Genomic DNA, 27,441 nt, shown 5'->3' with positions numbered 1-27,441 from the left:
TGGGTCTGGTCCACGCAGCGGCAGAAAGCGGCAGCAGTGCATTGGCTGCCGCCGTCGGCCGAGCAGGGCTTCGTCGTTTTCGGGCCGAGAGCGACGAGCGAGCGCTGGGCCCCGAGGCTGGGCCGGGCATGGAGCGACCGGCCGCGTGTCGCGCGTGACGCCCGCCGCAGTGCGCGCGTAATGGTGACTTAGCCCGCTTAGCCAGCAGCTCGGCAGCTAGCACCACAGCGAGTTTTGAGTTACATTTTTCTCACCCCGACTTGCACCTCGGCAAGCGCAACTATTATAGTGCTAACGACCAGCGGCCGCCGCTCCTCCGAAGGACTCTTGGACCAGCAATTCAGTGCAGCCGCCGCCGACGACGACGTCATGCAGAACCAGCAGCAGCAGCAGCAGGCGGCCGCCGGCCCTCCGCAGGCCACCCCCGCCACCGGCGTGCAGGCCCCCAAAGGCATCAACGGGGGCCGCTTCGACTTCGACGACGGAGGCACCTATTGCGGCGGCTGGGAGGACGGCAAGGCCCACGGCCACGGCGTCTGCACCGGCCCCAAGGGCCAGGGCGCCTACTCGGGCTCGTGGCACTTCGGCTTCGAGGTGTCCGGAGTGTATATGTGGCCCAGGTATGTAAACATATTGATCGCGCGCTCCTCCGCCGACAGAGCGAGAGGGCCGAGCGATGTATGCAACCCGCCGCGCTGCACGCACACCTTCCATTCCTTCGACCAGCTGCTGCCTCCGCTCGATCTTTCCCAGCTGCAAATGCGTCAATTGTTCGCCCATCCGACTTTGTGTTATTCCCCGAATGCGTGTGCTTTAATCCATCAAATTTTTAACGCGTCTCGATCCATAAATAATGATAGAACGAGCGGAGAGCTGCAGTGGACAAAGGAATTACATGAATAATTTCCAGAATTTTAACTCATAAAGGTGTACCTTGATTAAAACAAATCTTTGCCACTTTGCTTGTCAAACAAAAGTCAATATTTATTTATGTTCTTATAATATTAATTATTTAATTTAAATGATTTTATTGCGTGCCACAGTCAGATATGATGGTTTATTATTTATTTTAAAACAAATTGTTATTTTTTAATAAATAAAAAAATATATTTTAATGAACGGTATTTAGCAGTCTAATACTTTTCAATTGATTAGAATTGTATTTAAAAAAATATTTGCAATAAGATTTTAACAATGATAACATATTCATTTTATGTTATCTTGTAATTATCATTATTTATTAAATCTCAAAATTTTAAAATTTATTTTTTAATTATTTGTTTTTTTTTTACAGTAAGAATTTTATTCATTTTATATATAAATTTGAAATACTATTTTAAAATAAGAATATGGACCTCAGCTCCTCCAGTGTTAAAATGAGTCTTTGTATAGATTTTAAATTTGTATCAAATTATTTTCCTAAATTGCAATAAAATTTATTTCTGTTGATTAATTTTCATAGATTTTATGAGGAAAAGATGGATTGGAAATGAATTATTGAGAAAAATAGCAAATCGATGCATAGAAAATGAGCTTCGTATGCAACACGTACCTTTAGACTCGTCACGCAAAAGCATTTACAACCGGAACTGTATAAAAGTAAACACTGTCTGGATACGTTGCTTGTTTGACTTTTTTAACTTTTGTATAACTCAATCGAGCAAACTTTCGAAAGGCTCGCCGTGATGTGTTATGGTTTCGTCCATCCAAATGAATGGCTGGAGCGCAATTTTAGAACACGTGCGCGCGTGAATGAAACTGCAAAGTTTACAAAACGAAGTGAGCGAATCGAAATGTGTTTGCAGTCGTGAGCCATTTGCAAAGAGCAGCTCCGGAAAAAAATCCAATCCGCTCGCGTTTAAAAATACTGAGGTGCATGCACGCTTCATCGGAGGGCGATAATAATTTTAGGCGCGCGCCGCAATTTCCAAACAGGCCGCGCGCGTGTTATTTGCAGAGTTCTTAGAGCAAGGAGCGCGCGCGGGCCATCTGCTCAATGCCTTCAACTTTGGCCGCGCATAAATTACCCCACTCGGACACACACAAACCTCTGAACTTTCGCCACGAGGCGCAACCGGCCAATTTCCAGCAGCATTTCCTGCCGATTGGAATCTCGTGTGTCATTTTGCCCGGCTCACGATATAAATTTACGGCATGGGGGGCGCCCTCTAATTAACAAGCCGATCCAGCCGAAAATCGATCCTTGCGTGTTCGGCCTCACTTTGACCGCGACTTTTGTTGACTTATTGTTTTGTTATTTACTGATACACACACGCGCCCAAGGTATGAATTTTGCAATCGGAAAACTTTTTGAGGAAATTTCACTGCCTGATAGTTAAAATTGATGCAACCTTCCGTTGCGAGTGAAGGGATAATTTTATTTTTTGTACTTGTTGGAGTCGATTTTATCCGGCAGAATAACACGACATGCTTTTATTTGCATTTTTGATGGAAAAAAGTGGCCGGTAATGCCAGGATAATAATGCGTGTTCCGTCTGATTGCGACACTCGCCGGTATTCACGCGATAAAATCACCATTTTCGTGTTTTCACTGCAGTAATTTCGGGGTAATTTTTTAGTAGAATGTGCACTCTGTGAATAAGATTTGCTTTTTGATTTTTGTTACAAAAATTTACCACTGCATTAATAGACCTATAGAGATTTACAGTGGAAAGTGGCCATAATTATATTCAACATTTAAATCTTTTGTATATCTGTGTAAAAATAAAAAGTTATTGCTTTAAATGGTGTAAAAAAAGTCAAATATTTAACTAAATCCAACCACAATTTTGTTTCGAAGCTAAATAATGTGTTTCTTTTTGTTATTTGAAACTCACAGGCTCCATTAGTAATATTCTAGACGATTTCTTTATTAATTTAAGCTTAATTTAATTTTGCAAACTTCTGAGAACAAGGAACTGTTGAATTCAATTTGTAGGTTTGAGTTTTGAACTGATTTGAATTTAAATTGTTAAAACTGTTTTTATGTTTTCTTCTCAAATTTTCAAATATTTTGATTTCAATTCTATAAAATTTTTGTGATAAACACATAAAATGTTGTTGTTAATACCTTTAACTATTTTAACAGAAGTAATTAAAGCTTCCTAAAGTTCTGCGTATCTCAATTTGTCAGGCGTTTCAGCTGTTTTTGAAACCATGTCTAATTTTTCCAATTTCCAATTTTTATTTTGGAAACGATTTCAGAGAAACGATTAATAATTTAAAATTTCCTAATAACTATTGCGTATTAGCAGGAAAAAAAGGCGCTTTAAATTGCTTTTAAAAATTGCAACGTAATCTTTAAAAAACACTATATTGAATTAGAGAAAGAACCTAATTAATCTAGCATACAATCTTGAAGAAAATGCTCTGGTTGCATATTTTTGCATAATTTTTGCTGCTTTTGTGAGCTTTTAGAGTAGAGCGGGGACGTGGAAAACTCGGCGCTTGCCAATTAAAAGACGATAAAAATCCATCTCGGTGAGAGCGCGAGATTTTCAAAGTGCCATTTTTCAAACTTCAAAGTGGCGCTGCGCGGGGGCGCCGTGCGCTAATTAAAACGTAAAAGAACAAATTTAAGCGGCCATAACTATTCGGCGTGTGAAACGCGCGCGCCGCAAAGAATAATCAAGAAAGAGCGCGGCTGCCAGTGGCGAATAACGAATAAAAAAATAGCGCCGGCAGTAAAATCGGAGAGAGAGAAAGCTTTGAAATTTTCGCGGATCGCGCGAGAAAGAATGAGCGAGTCGGAGCGAGTTAATACATCAAGAAAGTCGCGGGACGATGATGAGTTTTGTTGTAATTTTAGCCAGCATGCGAAGTAAGGGGCAGTGCTCTTCATAGCGGGTGCTCTATTTTCAGGGTTCGAGCCAAACAGAACCAAGTGTAAAGCCATGCTCATCACTCGCTTGCTTCTTCTTTCTCTTGCCGGCCTTACTGTTTCGCCCGCCTGCCTCCTCCGTGGAGCAGCAGCAGCTTGGCCGAGCTATTTTCACGGCTTAGATCATTAAAAGCGCACACGCTGGCCCTCTCTCTCTTTTCTCTCCCTCTTTCTCTCTTTCTCTCTCGCACACATTAGCGTGCGCCCGGAGAGAAAGAAACTTAACGACCACACATCGCAGCTCTGCCGTGTTCTTTTTTATTTATTTTTTCAATCTCACAATGAAATAATTAAATTGGCCTCTCCTGCTGCGCGGATTCGAGCCGGCAGCACTGATTACAGAAAGAATTTTTCTGGATTGCAGATTAAGTGCTTAATTATCTTAAATTTGTCTAATTGACGTTAAACGAGGTTTAATATACTCAAAATTCATGTGCTTTATTTGGGATATTTTGAAAGTTTTCTGAATTATGAAATACTTAAAACATATGTTGCTCTCCGGAGGTTGTTTTGCCCCATTCTGAACCCCAATTTTTCCTAGAAGTCCCTTAATTAAATTGAGACGGTCTGTAATTGCGTACTCTAGAGGTTTCCAAGGTAATAAGAGAAAAAATAAGTTTCTGTAATGATTACACCGCCACCAGTTTTGACGTAAAACCACTAATTGTGCGCGCGATCGACGTGATGCTAATTTTAAGTGGGAGCTTCGCGATGCCAACTTATGAAAAAAAACACGTCGCGCTTACTATAAACATTACCCTTTCCAAAGGGTGTTACCTTCTGCACTTCTGGACACTACAGAGGAGAAGCGGAATTCAACAACCGTTATTTTTTAACAACCCTAAAATAATTTAATATGTGAGCAAATTTGATCTAGAGGAGAATTTTTATGAGAAAAACTTCCCATTAGGTTAAATTCAAGACGGGTGTCTAAGTTACACTAATTATGTGGTATTTTTAAACAAACAATAAAAATCAATTTTTCTTTTTGTTTCAAACATTTACACGCATCATATTAATTACAGTAAAGTTAAATTATATTTTAAATTATTTTTTATATATAAATAATTTTATAATGTTTAAAGCATTTACCATACATTATTCATTTATTTTTATATTTGTAACAATGTGGACAAATAAACAACAACAATAATAATAATAATAATAATTTATATCTTTTAAACTATATTAAAAACTCGCCCTTCATGGTCTGTGTGAAATATAAATGTCAATTAAATCTCTTCTTCATGATGATTGATTGTATTGTTAAAAATTAAGTTAAGAATGTCTATTTATTTGTAAAGCAAATACAAAATATTAAACGTGCAAAAAAATTGAATTTGTTTGCAAGGAATCATTGCCACGGCCAAATGGCAAGAATTTTGCTATAACTTCCAAGTCAAGAAGACTCCATCTGCTGCAGTGTGTCTTGTTTTGATTTCAATTTTTCCTTAGGAGGGAATTTTTATTTATACTTAATTGTTTTGCAAATAAAACAAATGTTAAATTATTTGTTTTTTAATTAGCATTTTGTGTAGGCAGCACAGAAACTGATGTCAATAGTTCCGATTCAATTCATAAGTCTATAAAGCGGGTGACAAAGTTTTTCTTTCCAAATCGCGAATCAGTGGAATTTCCTGCCGGCTGCGTTCAAAGCTCAAAAGTTAATCAGTTTAAAACTGCATGACCTGTTTGTTAACATTTTCCCCTTTTTCGGCTCCAGCTTAGCAAGACGGATTAATTCAGAAACAATAATTGTTCTTTCAAATTAAGCCTACGAGTTTTAGCCAATGTGATTTTTTTTAAAGAAACTTTTTTTACCTGTTGTGAGAGAATAAACGGGTTGAATTGAAATATCATTATTATTTCTGACTTAGTCAGGCTTTCTAAGAAATTATAATTCGCTTTTTTTATCTTTGCTTTTCAAAATTATCTTTGCAACCTTGTGGCAAAACGCACGTTATTATGCTCTTTAACTTAAATTATCAACGCCCTTTACTTTCCAAATCAATCCAAACTATAGTCGGTTTGGCAATGTTGCAAAATGCTTATAGTGAGGTATTTTGCAACATCAAAGAAAAATTTTAACACGTACTGACGTCACGACGGAAAATATTTTAATCCTCTCCGCATAGTTTTTTAACCACAATCTGCAGGGCGCTGTGGTTGCTGTGCAAAAAAATGCGTCGTTTCACGTAACGCTAATTTATTTTGTTTTGCGCAAAATACACGCATTTCATATTCAGACAAAGTCTCTCTGTAGCTTTATCGAATAACAAGTCCACATTATAAATGCTCGTCTGAACGCGTGCATAGAATTGTAATCGAGGAGCATGAAATTGTAACATTTTGCACATTTTTTGTAAACCACAAACAGGCTTTCAAAAAAAGATTTAATGGGAAAAATATAAAGTTACATTTAGTGATTTACTCTGGCAAAATATTACTAACAAATTCAACAATTGGAAGTGATTGATCTATCTTTCAAGTCAAGGTTATAAATTAATTGATTAGAAGATTTAATTTTAATCTGTAAGGAAAGGAATTCATGAGATATAAAAAGATTTATTTTTCACCATTAAAATGTGGCATCGGGAGAAATTAAAGTTTAAATTAATGCATAAGAGAAACCAATTAAATGACATAAAACATAATATATTTTTGACGTTGCGGTACAAAGAATCTCCTTGAGGAGCGCAGTTACAATACAAGCAATAAGTTAACTAACGCCATTTGAAATATATGAAAATTTAATCATGTTTTATAAAAGTAAAAATTGTGTTTTTTGTCAAGAAAATAAAATTAATTAAGTTATTGTTGTTAGGAAAAGGAGAAGTAAATTTATTTAAAAATTTAATTGATAAACTGGTTCAAAATAAATTAATATATGAAAATAATTATTAAAATTTAATTTTATAAAGTATTTATAAAATTGTGTGTTTTGTTTCAGCGGCAGTACCTTTGAGGGTCAATGGCAGAACGGCAAACGACACGGATTGGGTGTGGAGACTCGGGGGCGGTGGTTGTACCGGGGCGAGTGGACGCAGGGCTTCAAGGGACGCTACGGGGTGCGGCAGTCGGCAACTTCGAACGCCAAATACGAAGGCACCTGGGCCAATGGACTGCAGGACGGCTATGGCTCAGAAACCTACGCGGATGGCGGTGAGTAAAACGTCCTTTCATTATTATTATTATTATTCAAAATTTCCAAATTTAAGATTCAATTATTATTTTAATAAAAATAAGGAGATAAAAGATTGAAAATATTGAAATTGGAACTCTATGGAATGATTTTTTTTTTAAGTAAATTTACTTGGAAAACGGAGCACGGAGGCAATTTGATTACTGCGGACTTTCTTCTATATTGAATCGACATAACTCGCGTTCTTTATGAGCGCGTGAGTTGAATCGCAAAAGGTCTAATTTGCTCTCATTGATTGGCGCCGAGACGCACCGGGTGGCTACTTTTCTATAACAATTTCGATTCTCGTTTGGCCGGAAAATTACAATCGAAAGTCCGACCTTGACATTTTACCCTCTAAAAATTCTGGCGAAACAAGGTCGGTTTGCATTTCAAAAGCAGCGTGTATTATTCATCCTGGCACAAAATCCACACACAAAGCCTGCAAGCAAGGTCAATTGGCGGATGGAAATTTCGCTCTCATTATATTTGAAGGGGGAAATTTCTCAACTGGACGTGACAGGCAAATCTGCAAATGGCGCCTTCGCTGCTGCAGCAAGAAAGCGCTTCATATATTCTTTCTCAAATATCCGCAAACCTTGAGCTCTTCTCCTTTCGGTGCGGCACCTCGTTCGCTTTGTTTCCGAGCGCGGCTGCTGCGCCAATTTCGTACAACGGCGCAGATTGCCCGTCATTTCCGCGAACCGCGTGCGAATCCCGCCCCATAACCGTATAGAAATTTCGTCGCCCACAGCTTACCGAGAAGTGGCAAATTGTTTGCTTTCCGCACCCGTCAACAGGGGCGAAGGGATTAGGACCTGATTTAGACAGTCTCCGATGGCGCATCGTACGAGATAATCTAAAATTTATAGCGAAAATTGCTTTCTCCTCTCTATAAACTCCATTTCTGAATTTACGGCTTACGCACCGCACAGGGACAAATTTTTAATTTAAGCATTTTTGCTGAAGAACTTTTATTTTATTTATTTGTTAATAAAATTTATTCCGTCCGGAAAGTAATATTATTAACGTTTTATTTGTGTTCTTCACCTTCAGGAACTTTATTGAACCCTTTATTTTGCAAATATAAATCCAATATAAATAAAAAATTATCAGTTTTGGTGATTTTAATTTTTCTATTTGAATTTAATAATTATTTAAAAATTTTAAACGCTGGCACATTCTGGCAATGAAAGAATGCAAAATTCCGCATTAATTTACCTATAGTTTTACAATGTTATAAATATTTATTTTATAAGTTTTAAAGTTTATATAAATTATATATTTAAATTTAATAATTCTTAAAACATATAAAACGTTTATAAAACATTTTATATTAATTTTTTATTTGAATTTATTTTTTATATTATTTGGACTTTTTAATATTAAAAATTTAAAGTTAAGCTTTTAATCAATTTTAATACAACAACACTTATACTAAAAATGTATATATTGGTTCTCTTTACATGTTCTTAGCTTAAAATAGGTGTAAATCAAATATCTCGTTTTCGTCAACTTGGATGATAACTTTTTTTCTGATATTTGCTACATTTTAAATAATAATGAAACAAAATTTTCTCAATTTGAATTTTTAAACGAAGCGGATTGTTTTTACAAGTTGCGACAATTTGCATATCTGCTCAACACAAGAACAAACCTAAAATCGCACGGTTTTCTTGAAAGCTGCTGAAAATTTAGAAAAAAGAAACGAACCCTAGTTATGGTTCATCGAAATTATGCAGAAAATGATTAAGGCCGTCCAAATAAGCTTCCCGTTAATTTAGCTACAGAAATAAGCCTGTAAAAAAATCATCAAAACAGTTCCATTGGGGCTAATTTTTAAAATGAATTTAATTTTAAAATATGATTTTCACGTTGCATTTCATAATCTAAATAATTTTCTGACAAGTTTTTCACGACAAAAACTCACACAAATGAATATTAATACAGAGGGGGCAGGTGTGAATGACGATTTCGCGTGCGGCTGTTCTGCGCCAAAAGCCAAAAGCGCAGGAAGCAATTATGCGCGAATCTCGGCCACTTTCGGGGTTTCGTGCGCTCAAGAAGAAGCAATAGAATCGTCCGGAAGGAAGAAGATAAAATGGGAAAGGAGTGAAAAATAATCTACATAGAAAGGGTTATTAGTGCAAAGGCATTCGGTCGGCTGGCAACAGCTCTGCCCTGCTCTGCGCTGATGTATTACAATATTTTTATTGATTACCAGAAGCGCTGAAGGCTTTGCTTGCGCATTTTCGCCAAAACAAGCAGGCGGGCGCGAAAATCGGTTGGCTCCAATTTCGCTTTCGCACACAACTGATCGCTTTTTGGCAAACTTTTCCCGTGGATTTGCCGTCTCAACAGTTCTGGCACTCGATCGAACCTGATAATGACGTACTTGTGGAGCGCAGATGCTCGCAATTATTATTATATATGAGAAGGCCTTGCTCGGATTGATTTTCAAAGTTGTTACGCCGAGAAGGTTAAACTAAAAAAATTGCACGACCTGCTTCCAAGGAAGCTTTAAAGATGAAAATTGCAAGCATTTTTGAAGCTTCTTTTAATTAATTAAAAAATTATATTTGCAGAGATTTTGATTGGCTTGACGACAAAAACGTTGAGTACGACAAACTTCACAAAAAGTTGACGGTTGTAAAAGGAAAATTAATTATACTCAACGTTCAATTTAAGCTAGAATAAATGCAGCTGAAAACAAAATTAAAATTTATTCAGATTTTTAAGCATTTCCTCCGATATTAAAAAAATTCTCAGCTTTAGTCTATTTATGCTGGTTTTCATGTGATTATTGTTGCTGTCTTCTATGATATGAGATAGTTAAGGTAGTCATAATTTTTTTTTTTAGTTGTAACAAATGAGTAAGATTACCATTGAAAATCATTTAAATTTTGTCACTTTATCTCTAAGAAATAATATAACATTACAAAAGAAAATATTTTGTAAGAATAATGTATAAAAGAAAAGCTGATAATTTTGCTGATTAATGTTCTCAATTGCAAAGTACCTAAACATAATCTTAATCCAGCAATAATAATTGTGGAAAAATGAGATTATTTCGTCCTATAAATTATAACTAATAAGGCAATATACTTTTATGATCTCGGTTAAATTAACAGAGAATTTTTTATCTATTGTAGAATTTAAAAGAGCATATTCATTATTTGAGCTTCTTTTTTGTCTTTGCATTTTCATCCACCGAAGTCGGACGATGATAATACAATTCAATTAAGGTGCGGTTGGTCAACCGCGCGAAAATCGATGCCAACGCTTTGATAGAGCTCGTCGCACACATGAATTGATCAGATAAGCCCCTTACAGGGCGCAGGCTGCGGCGCGCGTCAGGCAGATGGAAAAGAGTAATATCGTGAAGTTGCAGCGAAAGAGGAAATCCTCCTTTGAGATGCTTATATACTCGAGAGGAGACGTCCGTATGAATAAGAACAAGTTTGAAAAGCGAGACGCAAAAGGGGCAAAAAGGAAGAAGAAGAAGCTTTCGATTCGATTATTATACACTCCGCCGGCGGAGACTTCAAAGGAATAATTGAAGGAAAAAAACGTGTTGCTCGCCGCACGCGCCGATACCAAAACGCCTCCACTGCAGTGCTATATTCGCGGAGAGAAAGAGGCAAATTCAAACCAGCCAAATGGAAATAACGTTTAAATATTTTTTCCCATTTCTTTGCTTCCTTTTGAGCACAATTTCTCACATTTATAAAAATAACTATAAAAGGCTCACATTTAAAATAGTTATTGATTTGTTAACAAATTTAGTATTTTATGAGAGTAAAGAAAACAGTCTTTGTTTTTATAAAAAAATTAATTATTTTATATTAATTATTATAAATTTTAATGTATATCAAGCATTTTATTTTATGTTTCGTAGAAAAATTCTTATTATTACAATATTTATTTATATTTTATTTATTAATATAATTTTTCGGCTTTAAAATTTCATTTTTAATGCAGGAATCAGCTGTATCTATAAATTTTGAAGACATTAAGGCCTCCTTATTGACATCAACAACTCCTGGTTGCGGAAAATCGGCCCGAAATTTTTGGACCCAGATTTTTTTTATAGATTCCTGCCCACCAGTGGAGTTGATTGCACAAAGAAAAATGGGGGGTCGCGCGGATTAATCTTGATATATGATTTTTTGAAATTTAACATGGCGTTTTAAGGAGATTTTTGTTTTTGGCGATTAAAAAAAATCTGCCCGAAAGTTTTTGCTAAAAATTGCATAAGATGATAATTGAATGACCCTAAACAGATTAGCAGAAAAAAATTGGGGGTTCATGGGGCGAAAATTTTACATTGGGCATATGTGAGATCAAAAAAACCTCTTTGGTACTTTTAGCATTGCAATAAGGAGTCCTTAACGCACACAATATCATATAAAAAATTTCAGTGGAGATAGTTTTCAAATTGTCACATTGACGATATTGTGGATTCACAAATTTTTAATTTATGCCTGTAATTGTCATTGCATAATCGGAAACTGCAAAATTACAAAATAAAAGAAGTTGTGAAATGAATAATTTTCAGAATATTATAATTGTAACAAAAGCGAGCTTGGAAGTTTTATTTGCTCTTGCAAAAATCATGCAATATGCAAAATTTAAACCAACAATTCAAAACTTTCTCCTTCCCTCTCGATGCTTAACGAGGTTTGATTTTCCGCAATCTTGACTCGATTTAAATATCCAATGAGCAACAAAATCGAGTCTTGTGTGTGTACTTTGTGAGGAAAACAAACAGCGAAACCGAACGAGAAAATTGAAAGCAAGCTGAGCCGGGCAGTATTAAATTTGAGTGCGGCGGGGGTGCCATAAAAATAAAATCTGTGTCCCCGGCCGCACACTCGACCTTTCGCCACCCGAACTCTTGGCATTGATGGCAAAATTGCGTCTTCGCTGGTGCGTGCGTGTGTTATTATGCTTGGACTGTTGCCGCCATGTATATCAACTGCTTAACCAAAAATCTGTCATACACGCAGCGGTTTCTTCTTCTTCTTCTTCGGCGGCGGCGGCGGCACAAAACCTTGGGTTGACTTTTTGGCACCGTCCCTTCGTTCTCCGCCAGCCAAGCCACGCTGCCAGCTCACAAAGCCCATTTGTTTTCGGCGCTGCTGAGGGGGAGGTTTCTTCTTTATTATTTTTTTTTCTCCCTTCACTCGCTCCCTCTCATCTCCTGCTTTACTTTTTTCGCGATCGTCCATTTTAATTGGCGAGACACTTGTTGTCTGTTTTTATTCAATTGCCGTCCAACCAAAAGCGAATCAACAACGCACGAGCTGCATATTTTTTTTATTCGAGTGAGCCTCTCACGGTGGCAGCGGCGGCGGCGTTTTGCTCATCACTTCTGGGAAATCACGCCGTCGCGGCCAGAATTAACAACGGGGTCGCTCCTCACTTTTGCTGAAGGCCGCTTTTACGGAGAAACTTTTGCCACTCTGCTCGCGTTTTCTCAGACAGAGGCAAAATTTTGTATAAAAATGTGCAGTTGATATTTGCATTGTGGAAAATGCGTGTGAAATCGCAATTTTCATTTGTATTACAATTAATGCTTCCTTTTTTAGCAAATTAAGAAATTGTACGAAAAAATGTGCAAAATTTTGGTAGGAAAACCGCTTTCAGATCTTTCTGAAGGGAAATCTTATGATTGAGTTTGATTGAGATAAAAGTTATCTCATAAGTCAATGAATGAAAATTGTGCTCCATAATTCACAGTGATAATGACAAACATCTAACACATGATTTACAGATGAATTTTTACAATTTATGTGTTATAATAAGTTTATAAAACAATTTTTTTAAACTTTAAATTTTATTATTAAAAAATAATCTTTTGTCATAATAAAAGTAGAATAAAATATATTTAAAGTAAAAATTTATTTATTTTGTTTATTAGATAAATATTCAAATTTTTAAAATTATTGCATTTAAATTTTTATAAATAATTGTTTATTCTTTGATAAAAAAAATTAATTGTAGCTTATGTAGCGTGATTCAAGAAACGCAGGTTAATCAAAATTTACTGTTTGAATTTTGCTGTTTCACGTTATTAGTCTCTATTATATATTTCTAATTATTCAGATTCAGATAATATTTATTCCTTATAGTTCAACATATGTACAGAAATAATCTTCGGAATAGGTCACAATAATGCAGCTTAAAGCTGTAACTCAATATAACTATAATACAGCTTACTAAATTCAAAATACATTTCACAAAATTTTACACAAAAAAATATTCATGCACGTCATAGAACAACATATAGTCATGTTGTCGTAGAATAATTAGAATATTAATTCTAATTCCTTTTAAACACTTGATAATGATAACTATCAATGTTTTTGATTCGTTCGGGGAGATGATTGAAAATTCTTGGGATCATAATGTGAGGAGACTGAGCAGTCAGCAGCAGTCTTGTTGGTATGACAAGTAAGTCTTGCTCCGCGACAGGTTTATTTCAAGTACTGCGATTCTGCTTTCAAAATTTTTGAGGAACAATTCAGGATACTTTTTGTAAAATTTAACACACATAATAATAATTATTCAAATGTTTGGATTCAGTTTGAAAATGACAATATTAAATTACGGTTTTTTTTATAAGAAATATTCACAAAATTGGACTGCAGTAAAAACGATTTTAAAATTGTTCTTTGTAACATTTACAACGATAAAGAAAATCTTTTTCAATTTGTAAAGAAAATGCATCGGTCGCAGCGAGAGAAAATGAATGCGGCTTGCGCAACACGGCTGCAACACTGCACTACAAACTGGCGTTGCGGTCCAAAACTGGCAACTTCCCAGCAGCAGATTCAAAAGCTTCGGTCAAGAGTGGCAAATTCGCGTGCGGGCATAAAGCTTTGGCTTTTTGTGCGCCCGGCAGCAGCATTTGAACTTTGAGCAAAGTGCGACGGCGCTGATTTTCACGCCGCTCTGGAATTCGGCGCCCAAAATAATTATCGCTCGCTCGACGCAGAAAGAAAAAGAGAGCCTTGGCCGCGCCGCAACTTGGTCAATAGGCCGAAAAGCGAGTCCAGCCGCGGCCGAACGAACTGACAATGCGCCGCACAGGGTGGCCCCCATTAGGCCAGGGTGGTCGCCGCCGCCGCCGCCATTGACGTCACCACCCATGTGCGCTAGGGTGCTGCTTTCCGTGCCAAGGCCAACTAACCCCTTATTACTCTTATTGCCACTTACGCTAATGCTGTTTGCGCACACTTTTTGCGTGCACCCCTTCCGTTTTTTCCTTCGGCTACGCTCGGTGCATTCACCGTGACGCAAGTTGGCGAAATTGAACTCGATCGTCGCAAATCGACCGCAGCCTTATTCATTACACGGCCCTTCAAAAAGTTGCAGATTTACTAAATAATCGGTTGACAAAAATAATTATATACGTGAAATAAATAATGTTTAGGAATGCTTATCTTTTTCGGATTTTGGACAACTTGTATTTTTATTAGAATAAACAGTTTCGAGAGCATCCTTAAGCAAACATGTGAAATCCCAAAATGGATATTATTTTACAATTTTATACAGTTTTTTCTGTAATTTAAAATCTTCATCAATGAAATCTTCTAATTAAAAACTAAAATAAAACAAAAATAGAAGGAGAATAGCGTATTTTTATAATCACATTATTTTAAACACTAAGAAAGATTGAATGGTAACACTCGAGGTGGATTTCATGAAAAATTGAAACCGGGCGAACCTCATTGCAAAGAAAAAATGAAAAAATAAAGGACAACTGACCCCAAAGGCGACCTGCGGTCTGCGGGTACTTTAAACACCTAGAGTTTTGTCGTGTCCTAACTAAAACTAAGTGGGAGGAAGTAATAAAAAATTTAAAATAAAATTGGGAGAGTTTGATTTTAATAAACAAAAATTGCAGAAATTAATTAGGTTTTTAAAAAGTACCAGCAGACCGCAGGTCGCCTTTGGGGCAGTTGTCCTTTATTTTTTCATTTTTTCTTTGCAATGAGGTTCGCCCGCTTTTATCTTACTAAGAAAGATCAATGGTAATTTGACATGATTGATTATTTAAAAATATATGACTAATTTAAGTAGTTATTTTTAAAATTATTTTTATAAGTAATTAAAAGTTTAACTGTTAATTTTGATTTATTAATTTATTTATTTCATTGCAGAAAAGTGTAAAACAAACCAAAACATTATATTACAATTATCTGATCTTTTTAAAATCCATTAAGCAAAGGTCTCAAATTATATTCATAACTTGTGTGCATTGCAGGTATAATTTAAAATGAGTTGTAATTGTTTAGTCAGCCGCTTTTAATCAACAATATCAACGTATCTTTTTAATCAACATGCAATCGTGAATTTCATAATCTACATTATTTTTAATTTGAAAAAAAAATGCAGGACTGACATGCAATTCCGGTTTACAATTTTATTGAGAAGGTTGAAAATGTCCAATTTATCTAAAATAATGTTGATATCAATCCAATAAAAAGCACGTTTTGCTGAAAAAGTCGGCTTTTTCAATGTAGGTCAACGTCTAAATTTTGGTGCCACCTCGTCTCGTTTCTCCTGCTTTAATAAATTTTGTGCCTGTTGATCGATTCCGACTGTGAATGGATATCGCCGCACTCAATCGAGAGTGGAAAAATGAATGCAAATATTTGTGCATCGCGACTCAGCACGTCGTCGCGCTCTTTTTTTCATATATAATATATTCTGTTCTTTTGTGTGCGATCTCATCACCGGCGGGCCACACGGTTATAATAATAAATCCTCAACTCGTGCTGGCTTTCTTATGCCCGCTCTCAGTCAGTCAGCGTGCAGTGTGGGTTAAAAATAATTGCTTTGGAGTCACTTTCTAATAACATTCTGGCCGCTCACTGGCGCTCAAGAATTTTAATCTTTCCACTCTCTGCCTTTTTCTTTCGCCCTCGTGCTCGTCGCCCACCAATTTATCGGCTCGAGCCTCGCGGAAATCGCGCTTTTTATTCCTCGACGGTCATTGGGAAAGTTTTCGACGATGGCCTAACAGCGCCGGTTTGTTGTTGTGAAAATAATAATTATATTCATCAATGAGGACTTCGTTTTTATTACGCCGTGTTTGTGCAGTTTTAATAACAAGGCAAAATTGCACTTCTTTGAATAAAAGTTTAAAAGTTTAAAGTTTATGATTAAAAATATATATTTTTTATACTTTTTACTTTCATATAATTTAGTTGCAAATTGTGTTTTGCAAAAACTTAAATTTATGTAATAAACCCTTAAATGAATTATATTTATTATAAAATAAAAACTAATCATTGTAAATTACAAGTTACAACAAAAGAGCAAGATAAATATTTAAGTATGTTTATGCAAATAATGCCTGGATATTCGAATAAATTTATTTTCAGTTAATTTAAACGTTTTTTCATAAAATTTTATGAAAATATTATTTTTTTCTTATCATTTTGTGCTTAAATTATTGTTTGTCACATTCATTGGTACATCAAAAGATGTGAATTTTATTTCAGTGCTGATTATCTTGATTCAAAATTTCAAATTGTAAGATTATCAGCAGAACCCGCTGATGAAAGATTAGATTGATATTTTCAATATTTTGGTTTTTAACTTAATTCCTCTCTTGCTTCACCAGAATTTTCCATTACCACACATCTCATATAATGTGATTTAAATTATTGAATGTAGAATTATTCCGAGGACAATAATGCATAATTAAATCAATCAATCATTATCCAATAAATATTTCCAAAATTATCTGAAATTGAGTAAACACCGTTCTTCAAAGTTGAGTTCAAAGATAAATCAAGGGATCCAACTTCAGACGTGCAACGCATCGTCAGCTTCGACTGCAAATTCAAATTTTTGGATGCGTTCCAGCTGGGTAAAAGGTTGATTGAACTCTAATAGCAGCCATGAACGGCCTATTTCTTCTAAATTTGGACAACCTAGGACGTGTATTACTCACACCTACGATCGTTCAAACAGATATTTAAACCTTTAACAAAAATCGGCCGGATTGTAGAGAGATTTTTTTGTATAGTTGAGAGCTTTGAAATTTCTGGACGCAGCCGGCCGCGCGATCCGGGTCGTCTGGCATGCAGGCCGCTGCTGATAAAGGGCGATCGGACGATGCACGCAGCAGCCAATCTCAGTCGGTCTGGACGCGTAGAATGAAATATAAATATACGTATAAAATGCGATAAAAACACAGCGCGAGAGAGCAGGCAGGGAGCACGCGGAGAGCAGGCATTTATTAACAAGCAGTTAGGTCAGCGCGCGCGAGAGAGAGTATTGAGAGGGTATAGGAGGGCTGCTTGTATTGGTTAGAGTCGGTGCTAGGCCCCAGAAATACCTCGCTATTTTGAGCTGAGGTGTAACGGTAGCCGCGAGAGAGCCAGCGGAGAGACGCGAGGAGCGAGGCAATGCTTTTAATACCGCCGCGCCTGCCTTCGTTTGCATTCGCTCGCCGCGCCGTCCTTTCCGCTCGCCGCGCGCTGCATTTTCGCACCCTTTCCTTTGTGCTTTTTAGACGAGGCCGTGCCACAGAGATGACTCGGGCTAATTATAATATACCAATTGTGGTGAGAAAGGAAGAAAGAAAGGTCGCTCGTTGGTAATAATTGCGCGCGCCTCGTGCTATTTTTACGCACCTTCGGGCTTTAAAAAGCCAAATTATGCTAATTAATGAGCTAAAAACGGCACTTGCACTACAATTATACGCGCGTTTTGTCCGAACACGAATGCCGGGGGGCGGCCGTGCCGTCGTTGTCTGGCGCGTTAATTTCGACCGCTTGAGAATAACCTGTCTGAGACGGCGAGAGAGGGGTTCGAGATCGGTAAACAAAAAGAAATGATTAAAGTGCTGAAAATAAATTTTTGATCAAATTATCTGTTTTGTGACGGACGTTCATTTGACAAGATATGCCAGAGTGGTTTTCACAATAAATGTTAATTGAAGCTAAAATTTGAGTCATTATTGATATAATCCTTTTTATTTATAAAAAAAGTTTGATAATCAACTTGGAAAAAGTCCAAATTAATTGTAAATAAGATAAAGAATTGGAAGAGGAATTCAGAACAACAAGAAATAATCGGTTGTTCACCAAAATGCCAATAATTTTGATTGCAAATTTTGGACTGTGTGTACAGGAATAATTTTTACTACAAAACCTAATTCCCAGAAGCACTGCAAATAGAAATAATGCGTCAATAATAGTCCTCTCGTAAAAATGTGCAAAGAAAATTGCACAATAAACACCGCAAATTTACGGCCGCCGCATTATTAAAATTAAGCCACCGGAGTCATTAACTGCACAATAATAACTCTGACGGCCGTAAATGACCCTCTAATGGATCACTGGCCGGAGTTTGCTTTATACAACCGGAACAAAAACGCACTCAATTAGTGTTCGAGTCACGCCGCGGGGTGGCCATTCTCGGACGAAGGTGCACTCCCGAGCGTTGCTTTAAAAGGGGCGGCCTCATTGTTGCCAAAATATGCAGACAACAATGAGTTGGCGTGCGAATGACGTCAGCACGGATCCGGCGAGGTGGCGAAAGAGGCGGGTGGCTCTGCCCCTGTTATAACTCGCCAACGAGCTGTCCTGCCGTTCGTTCTTTGGCCGCGGCCGCAAATCCGTCCGCTCCCGAAAACCCACGGAGTATAATAAAGCTTCGCGGAAAACGCTGTAAAAATCGAGAAACTAATCAGAAAAAAAAACAAATAATTTAGCCACACGCCGAGCCCCGGTAATCCCCAGCGTCTCAGCAAGTGACCTTGACCTCCATTCAAAAAAGCCGCAGTGGATAAAGTTAAAAGTTGTTTTACTTTTAAATGCTCCAAACCTTAAACCACCTTCAAAATATTTAGTATTTAAACCTCTACAAGAGAGAACTGATTCAACAATTATTGTTGCAATATTTGGTTTATTTTATCATTTTTTTTGTTATATTGCAAATAAATCAATGAAATGTATTTTGCAGAAGTTTCTAATTTCAATATGAAACATTTAATTTTTGTAATTTTTTTATTGAAAGATAAAAGAATCGTGCTTTTACTGCTTTCATTATTTTCTTTCAACTGCATATTTAGTGCATGTAAGCGACACGAGAAGAAATTTCTCGCACTTTTTCTCAGAAGGTTCCAATTTCAATTGTGTCTGACTCAAAAGGGGTGAATCTCGTCGCCGCAAAGCCAGGGGCGAACCCTTTGTTTTTCTTCACACTTTGCACGACGCGACTCGAGATGAGTCTCATCGAGGCTCCCCATTTTCTCGCAGACAACGAACGCACTTGCTCTCGTCAGTGTAATTGGAGCAAGACTTGTGTTTGTTATGTCGCACTAATTGGATGCGTGCGTGCGTGTGTGTGTTGCAGGCACCTTCCAAGGGCAGTGGCTGCGGGGCATGCGGCACGGCTACGGCGTGCGGGCGAGCGCACCTTTTGGCCTGGCGTCACACTACCGACCCACCAAACAACTCAGGGCCTCGATGACATCGCTGAGGAGCGACAACGGTGCGGGAGGCGTCACCGACCCTGCCACCGAAAGGGACCGAAGGGTGGACGACTCGAGGGGCGGTTTCGTGCTGAAGGCCAGGAGCGACGACCCGCCTGTCCGAAGAAGATCGCTCGTCGAGAGCTCGAAGAACTTGAAAAAGTCCATTCTCCAGGTGCGACCCAAATACAAACATATCAAAGCAGAAACTCTTACTTCCGTCTTAAAGAAGCTATATCAATATGTATTGAAAATAAAAAGAAAGTTGATAAAATATTAAGCAATTAAAAATATTTAAAAATTTTTATTTAAAAAATAAACATATAAATAATTTTATTTCACTTATTGACTGTGGCAGAAATCGGCCACAAAGTGCCATTCATAAAAGTTGTTGGAGAATTTTTATATAAATCACATTTAAGAGACCTATTTAAATTTTATTTTTACTTCTTTTCATTTCATTCTTATTCTTGTCATCCCATTTGAAGCAGTTTCTTTTAAAATTAACAATCTCCGCTCCTCCGCTTTCTTTCTTTCTTTTGATTATAATGTTCTAATTGCTGCAGGGTCTGAAAATGAGGAAGCAAAGATCAACCGGCGACCTGGAGAAGCGAGGCACGTCGGCCAGTCTGAGATCAACAGGCTCGAGTGCCTCCTGGGTGAGCACGGACTCGGCCCACTCGGCGGTTACTGCTGGTTCGGTACATACAGACTCGAATGCGAGCTTTGTAGTAGAGGTTAGACCACTTTAGCTTTCTCTAGACTCACAAACTGGGGCAGCGCGCGACCGCGGAATAATTATTATTATTATGAGAAATGTGTTTTTCGTCGCAAATAACGAGTTCGGAGGCTATTTTCACCGCTACCATTGAAACTTTCAACAGCTAATACGGCTCTATTTCGTTTCAATATAAAACTTGTTACGCTTTTTATTTCACTGAATGTAAATTTATTAGGCTGCCACGGTGATTCTATTTTAGTACTGTGAATAAAAGAAAAATAAGCTGCTGTTTAAAAGTATCATTTCCTTCGAGAAAAATAAATATCATTGTAGTATTCAATTATTCTCTTAAAATTTCAGTTCCCTTTTGATTTTTTTTTATGTTTACAAATCAAATAATATCAAGTAGACTGTTTTTAATTTTGGAGCACAATTTTTTTATCCAATTATTCCTAATTATAAAAGCAAATAATGGAAATTTCATTTTATTCAGCGCCTGCCCAGTTGAAAAATAATGCTCATTATCATTCACTAGTGACTAACGAAATCACTTTTTTTTCCTTCCTCCACTGACCATTGTGGCCGCAGGACGAGCAGATGGACACGAACGTGACCGAAACGTACATGGGCGAGTGGAAGAACGACAAGCGCAGCGGTTTTGGCATCAGTGAGCGCTCCGACGGTCTCAAGTACGAGGGCGAGTGGTTCAACAACAAGAAGTACGGCTATGGCGTGACCACCCTGAAGGACGGCTCTCGGGAGGAGGGCAAGTACAAGAACAACGTGCTCATCACCTCGCACAAGAAGAAGCACCTCTTCCTCATCCGCTCGGCCAAGTTCCGGGAAAGAATCGATGCGGCCGTCAATGCCGCCCAGAGGGCCTCGAAAATCGCCCTGCAGAAAGCTGATATTGCTATTTCCAGGTAATTATGGAAATAATAATATAAAAATTATTATTAGTTAAAAAAATTAGAATCTACCACTTTCCGTCCCTCTTTGTTATGAATGATTTTCAATAAAATAGTCTTAAATATTAATTGTTTTAACCATATTGTTAATTTTAGTTTTCATTTTATTACTTTTAATTAAATTTTATATTAATTTTATTTTTATATTGTAATTTATACTTCCATATTAAAAGGGTAATTATATTAATAAATATAACTTTATTTCTAGAACTGCAACAGCCAGAGGAAAGGCTGAACTTGCGGATATGGCCGCAGAACATGCGAGAGAAGACTCAGACATTGCCAGAGCGACGGCCAAACAGTTTGCTCCTGACTTCCAGCAGCCAGGTTACTCAATTTTTTCTGTGTTCATAGATCATAGCTTATTTTTTGTAATGAAGCAATAAAAAAAATATTACATTGGCAGTGTCAATTACAATGATTTGCTGTTTTTCAGGCCTGGAAAAGTTGCGGCAACTGCCCAAGTACCGGCCGACGATTGAGCCGATTCAGACCAAAGCGCAGTTGCAGCAGCAGATGCAGCTGCAGGAGCAGCAACACGAGCTGCAAGCCAAGGTGGCCTCGGCGCTGCCCCCGTCCCTCCAACAGAACCAGCACCAAGCAACGCCCCCGCGACCCGTCCCCGTCGCAGCAGTGCCACCTCCTGCCCCCTACCAATCCCAATACGCACCCCCTCAGCCGCCGCCGGCGCGCGCCCCCTCGATACCGCCGCCGGAGCCGGAACCCCAGGCGGCCTACAAGCCCCTGGCCAACAACCTGGAGAACGGCGAGTTGTCCGTTCCCAAGCAGCTGGGGCCCAACCTGCGGCGGGGCGGCACGGCGCGCGGCACCGAGCCCGGCGTCGACAACCCCGCTTACAGTTTCCAGCAAGCAATGAGTGATCACTTTGACCATTACAAACGCGCCCCGAGCAGAGACAGTTCTGTGGACCGGTACACCAGGGCGACCAGAATGTCGCGGCAGCCGTCGGCCGAGGCGCCCTCGATCGCGATGGCCGCCAACCTGGCGGCGGCCGCCGGCAGCACCACCCCGCTGCGGGGCCGCACCCCCTTTGGCCGCGAGGGCAGCGTCGAGCCCTCGAAGCGTGTGTTAATGTCGCAGGCCTCGACTGAAAAGGTGCCCCCCAGTAATGGGTCAGTGATCGGTGGTGACCAGTTTGGCGTGCAACCGCCCTTCGAGGACATCATCATGAAGAAGAAGTCGCTCGGACAGGACATTATCCCCTCGCTGGCCAACCCCAAGCGCACCGAGAGTTTGTTCGTCAACGTCAACAGGAAAGAGCCTGCAGTCAAGGTCAGTGAAATCTAATTTTTTTTATAATTTTATAAAATTAATTTAGTTTTTGTTGTTGAATTTTTACATATATTAATGATATTTAATATTAATAATTTAATAAAATTTTTGTTTAAATTTTTTTCAATCAAATTGCTAAAGAAAGATTTCATAATTTTCTCTGGATAAAATGGACTTTGCCAGCAACATTAAAGTGTTTAAATTTCAAATTAACGCAGAGCAAGATTATTGCCCATGATGTTATTATTACATTGAGTCTGGCCTTTCAAAAGGTCCGATGTACAATTTAATTTGCTCGTTCACAGCAATGAGGAAGCGCAAAATGGAATTAATCACGCTCTCGCTAAACGTGCACAGTACAATAATAGTCGTTGACAGCGCACGAAACGGACACGAAATGCCATGTTGAGTGAGTCAGCGGCGCATTCAGCGCGGCTCCTGCAATGAGCTCGTTATGCAATCAGTTGATCCGACGTGTTGCGCCGGTTGCATAAGCGCTTCAGCACCGCCGAGAAGTAGTTATTGGGGCAGGTGGGGGTCGTAGGTAGGATAAGTGAAAGAGATCTGCGCGACGGCAATGAAAGGGCGCTCGGCTCCTTCTCTCGGCCATAAAATGAAAGAGAGAATGTCTATTGTCACTTTCAGCAAAAATAAAAAGGAAAGCAAGGGATTGGCGAAAAAGCGACCGACGGGGACAGAGTTGTTAAAAAGTAGTGTCGCCACACAGCGGCCCACTCTCTGCCAAAGAGAATATGCCAGAAGCGTGTGAGAGAGAGACAGAGATGATATTTGCGTTGGTCCGACGACCGACCGACCGACTCTTTTAAATAAAAAAATAAAATAAAGGACTCTAATTGTACAACACACAGAGACGCGTCTGTAGTGGGACGTAGGCGCAGTGCCTATCGCGCTTTTTTATTTATTTCAATATTCATAGATATTTCGTGAGAAGAAAAATGCAAAAATTCTTTTGACACTCGGCAAAATATCTCTCAGTCCAAAGCAAAATTGAAAAGCTCAAACAATTTATTTATAAAAATTTTATAGCGATAGTTTTCCCAACAATAAGTATGAATTGTAATTTTTTTCTACTCTCTTTCTTGTTTTTACTACATATGTTGCACATGGGGCGCGTCGCAATAAGTCATTACATTGTGGTGACGCCTCATAAGTCAATAAATACCAATAATAATTTAATATCTCATTAAAATTCAGAAGTTAAATTATATTTCAAGTAGTTGCATATTGAACGTTGAACTGCATTTTAATATTTGTATCCGTTTTAACTCTAATTGTAAGAAGTTGAAAAATTACAAACTTGCAATAAACGCGCACATCATTCTTTGTCTGAGCTGTGACACGTCCTTACTGGTGCGCAAAAAATATGATTTAGACTCGTCTGTCATTCATGTTCAGGGACACGCGTCCGAGATTCTTTCCTTGCACGCCAGAAATGATCAAAAATAGCCTCGCGAGTCATCCCTTTGTTTTGACGACTGCGCTCGCGTTCGCTCGCTCGCACACAGAATCAGATAAACAGAAAAATTCCATTTTTGAAATCTCGGCCTACTCATCTGGGTGCTGTAAAAAAATTTAAAAAAAAAACTAGATTTTTAGAGCCGCTCACTCGCAGGCCCTCTTGCTGCCTCTTTAGGAGGAAGTGACAAAGTTGTCGAGACAAAAATCCGCGGTTCCGCGAAAGATTAATTTACAATGCGGTGGGCGTGTATTCTGAAACTTTCTGCAATGCTTAAGGGGGTCGCCGTGTGACAATTAGGGTAAGGTGGGGCGGCAAAAGGAGAAATTCTTGGCAGCGCAGGGGCTGCTTGGCAGCGCGCCTCGAAGGATAACAGACACAGGTCTAAAAGCAGCCGCTCGGCGTGAGACTAGAATCGCCGGCGTGCGTTTAGTCGCGATTGTTGCGGCCACTGGAGCGTTCAACAATCGAGCTAAGTCATGTCGTGGGAGCAGTTCCAGGACGAGGTGGCCCTCGAGGAGGAAGCCGACCTCGCCTTCAGCCCGGCGCTGATGGCGCGCAGGGCCAGCGAGAGCTGGATCAACACTCCGCCGGCGCTGTTCGAGGTATGCCACGTTAGCGCCGCCCGACGGCCTGTCCGGCGCTCTTTTGCTCGCTCTCTCGCGTGCTATTTCCGGACGCACTCTCTTTCTTCTTCTGCTTACTTTATTCTTGCTTATTGCGCCACCCTTTTTGCCCCCTGCCACCCCACTGACGAACGCGCCGGCCTTCTGACTCATACCCGCCAATGGGTTTCGCGATTTTTGGGGCGAATCGAGCATAAAGTGATTCACGTGAAGCGTGTTAATTAATTTTGTGCTCATCGTCACCGTTTTCAATTATTTGCACTGCGTAAAATCCATTTTATCCAACAAAAACGTCACGTTTCTAGCTTAAAATTTACATTAAAGCTGGTTACAATAATTTACAATAAAATCTGATAATACAAGAGAAAATCTCAAATAAAATGATTACTTTAGAGCCTCGTATATAGCGGAGATGTAATAAAATACAAAATAACGTGTAGGCCAAGTTAAAAATAAAATATTTTTTTTAATTGTGTCATCCAACTTTTTGTTTTGAATTTTCCAAACAGAATATTCCTGTTGCAACGCCTGTGCAACGCAAGAAGTCCCTTCCTGACGTGCAGACGTTACCTCGCCAATCGGAACCAATGTCCAGAGAGGAGGCCTCGATTCTTAGCTCGATGCAACGAGAAACTGTGAGGAGACGCATAGAGGAGGACGAGAAGCTTAGGGCCAATCCTCTTCTTTGGCTTGTCAGTCCGCACGTTAAGGTAAAGTTCCTTTAAATCTCCACGAAATTCCTGCTGTTTCAAATGCGTGAATTGAAAAGCCAACAATATTTAACAATTATTTAATTCTATCTCTTGTCAGTTTGAATTTGAATAAATTATTATTGTTATTTGGTTTCAGGACTGGTTTTCGCGTCAGCAGTTGGTGTTTTTGGTTCTATTCATCAACATCTCGCTGGCCATAATGTTCTTCAAGCTGCTGACATAAGAGCGGCCAGCCGCACAAGAAAAGAACCGCATTCCGCCCGAAGAGAACCCCGTGTTGCGAGCATCGGGTGAATCCGTTGGAACAGAACATTTGTCGATAGCAAAACGCGCAGTATATGACGCTACCAGCGGTCCAGTGTTGGGCCCTGCGGTCGGCTGATTTGCCGAGAGAGTCGCTCGAGAGACGCCCTCGGCAAATCAGCAACGCACAGAGGAGCCTCGGACAGAAAAATAAGCAGAAAAACTATCTAGCGAACTGGACTGATAAAGACACATCACTTCTATAGATTTTGTTACTTGAATTGAGATGCTGGAAAAACGCAGCTTGATTATATGATGAGTTGAATCTTAGTCAGCCGACCTTGTTTGTAGCATCGCACAATGCGTGTGAGGATCCCACGCGTTAATTCTCCTTGTTGAAATTTATATCGAAAACACGACTCGCTCTCGGAAAAAAACTGCAGTGAGATTTTCTTCCTTGGCCGTTTGCTCTAAGTTAGAGTGTTTATCACTAGTTGCAGTTTTCGGGAAAATTGCCGCCACTAGGACAGTGTTAATTGCGCACGATTTTGTACTGCTAGCGTAAAGAGCGAGTCTTAATATAAATTCCTTTCAAAGAATGGACTACTTATTCAAACGAATGAAAAATATAAGTGAGAAAAAAATTAGACCTAGAGGTGAAAGTTTGCTCAAGTGGTTCATTTTTTTCTTATAATAACTTCCCTTGTAGTGTTCTCTCACTTACTTAATAGTACCAGAATTGGCTGAAGTTTTTTTTTTAATAAACTCAGGTTTGCGTTTGTATGAATGTGAGATTCTCGAGAAGATTGATATTTTATGGCTGTGCAAGTTTTACGTTACACTCTCCTGATTCAGTGCTGGTTTCTGTTTTGAAAATGTGTGGAGATGACGCGCGCACTGTGGGCAAAGGACGATTTATATTCAGAGTGTGTAAGCCAATGACAAAGCGCATATTATATACTACTTTTCATATCACAAGCAAACAAACCAAATACCACATTACGCAGCTTACTGACTTTGACTAAAGAAGTTCCACTTTGGCCAATTTCCTGTGTGAAAACATATAATAATTAATTGTTTCCAAATTTGCGTGCCTTCTTATCGTGGATAATTAATTATGGGGATCTTATTTGTATTTTTCTGTGAAATGGGACCTAAAATCTAATCGCGAGTGCAAGTTGAGAGTTGATTGATTTGAAACTGATTGAGATGCGAGCAGACAAAAATCCATTGACAAACACAAACACACATTCATCTTTCCATTAAAGGCTGCATTTTGCACAAAAATTTTACACAGATCTATAGTGAGCACACATGACGCTGAGAGTCGAAGAGATGCTGCTTCTTCTTAAAATTAAACTGACAATATAACTCGTTGGAAAACTAAATTTCAAAATGAAAAATAAATACATACTCGCCGCGTGCTTTTTGATGGTGTCACAAACCACTTCTTGTGACGATCAATATAATAATTAAAAGATGGGACAAATTTTGCTTCTAGAAAAAGAAATCACAATGTACCAGTCTCGAATTTTCAGGCTGAAAACGAGTATAGGAGAAGAGTATTCTAGATCGGCTTTCTCATGATAAATGTAGTATTTGTTAAAACTTCAAAGTTTGAACGCTCAGAATTTTCAACTGAACTGAAAACAGGTCTTCTTGTAAAATTAAAAATTTCGGAAAGGAAGCAATTCAACTGGCTAGACGAGTGTCTTTACTCGATTGCAAAGGGAAAATTCTGGGCTGACGGTATAAAATATGGATTACATTGAAATTTGGTCACATTAGAACAAATTAAGCGAATTGGCTCTTGTGGATTTTTGACTCCATGACGGCGATT

General features: G+C 38.7%; 1 protein-coding gene across 3 annotated transcripts; it reads left to right on the top strand.

The window, feature by feature from the left end:
- LOC132195439 (junctophilin-1) lies at window positions 1–26,359 on the top strand. 3 transcript variants are annotated; one of them, XM_059617429.1, is made up of 9 exons: window positions 1–620; window positions 6,831–7,042; window positions 19,443–19,735; window positions 20,127–20,261; window positions 20,870–21,204; window positions 21,458–21,576; window positions 21,686–22,542; window positions 25,155–25,355; window positions 25,495–26,359. In XM_059617429.1, the coding sequence occupies exons 1-9, from the start codon at window positions 370–372 to the stop codon at window positions 25,579–25,581; spliced, it is 2,490 nt and encodes an 829-aa protein (XP_059473412.1). In that variant the 5' UTR covers window positions 1–369; the 3' UTR covers window positions 25,582–26,359. The 3 variants fall into 3 exon arrangements, with proteins under 3 accessions (XP_059473412.1, XP_059473410.1, XP_059473413.1); XM_059617427.1 differs by having other exon boundaries at window positions 3–620; window positions 20,127–20,297; XM_059617430.1 differs by lacking the exons at window positions 1–620; window positions 6,831–7,042; window positions 19,443–19,735; ... (2 more) ...; window positions 21,458–21,576; window positions 21,686–22,542 and adding an exon at window positions 24,387–24,624.
- Window positions 26,360–27,441: the final 1,082 nt, after the last annotated feature.

Source organism: Neocloeon triangulifer, unplaced genomic scaffold (assembly GCF_031216515.1).
Source record: "Neocloeon triangulifer isolate White Clay Creek 2 clone unplaced genomic scaffold, ASM3121651v1 ptg000009l, whole genome shotgun sequence".
Classification (NCBI taxonomy): Eukaryota; Metazoa; Arthropoda; class Insecta; order Ephemeroptera; family Baetidae; genus Neocloeon; species Neocloeon triangulifer.
This window is presented reverse-complemented; position numbering and strand designations above follow the sequence as displayed.

Excerpts from the sequence above, each read along its gene's own strand:
- LOC132195439 (XM_059617427.1), top strand. The coding sequence starts at position 370 with ATGCAGAACCAGCAGCAGCAGCAGCAGGCGGCCGCCGGCCCTCCGCAG. Across the intron at positions 21,205-21,457 it reads GCTGATATTGCTATTTCCAG|AACTGCAACAGCCAGAGGAA; the intron begins GTAATTATGGAA and ends CTTTATTTCTAG. Across the intron at positions 22,543-25,154 it reads GGAAAGAGCCTGCAGTCAAG|AATATTCCTGTTGCAACGCC; the intron begins GTCAGTGAAATC and ends TTTTCCAAACAG.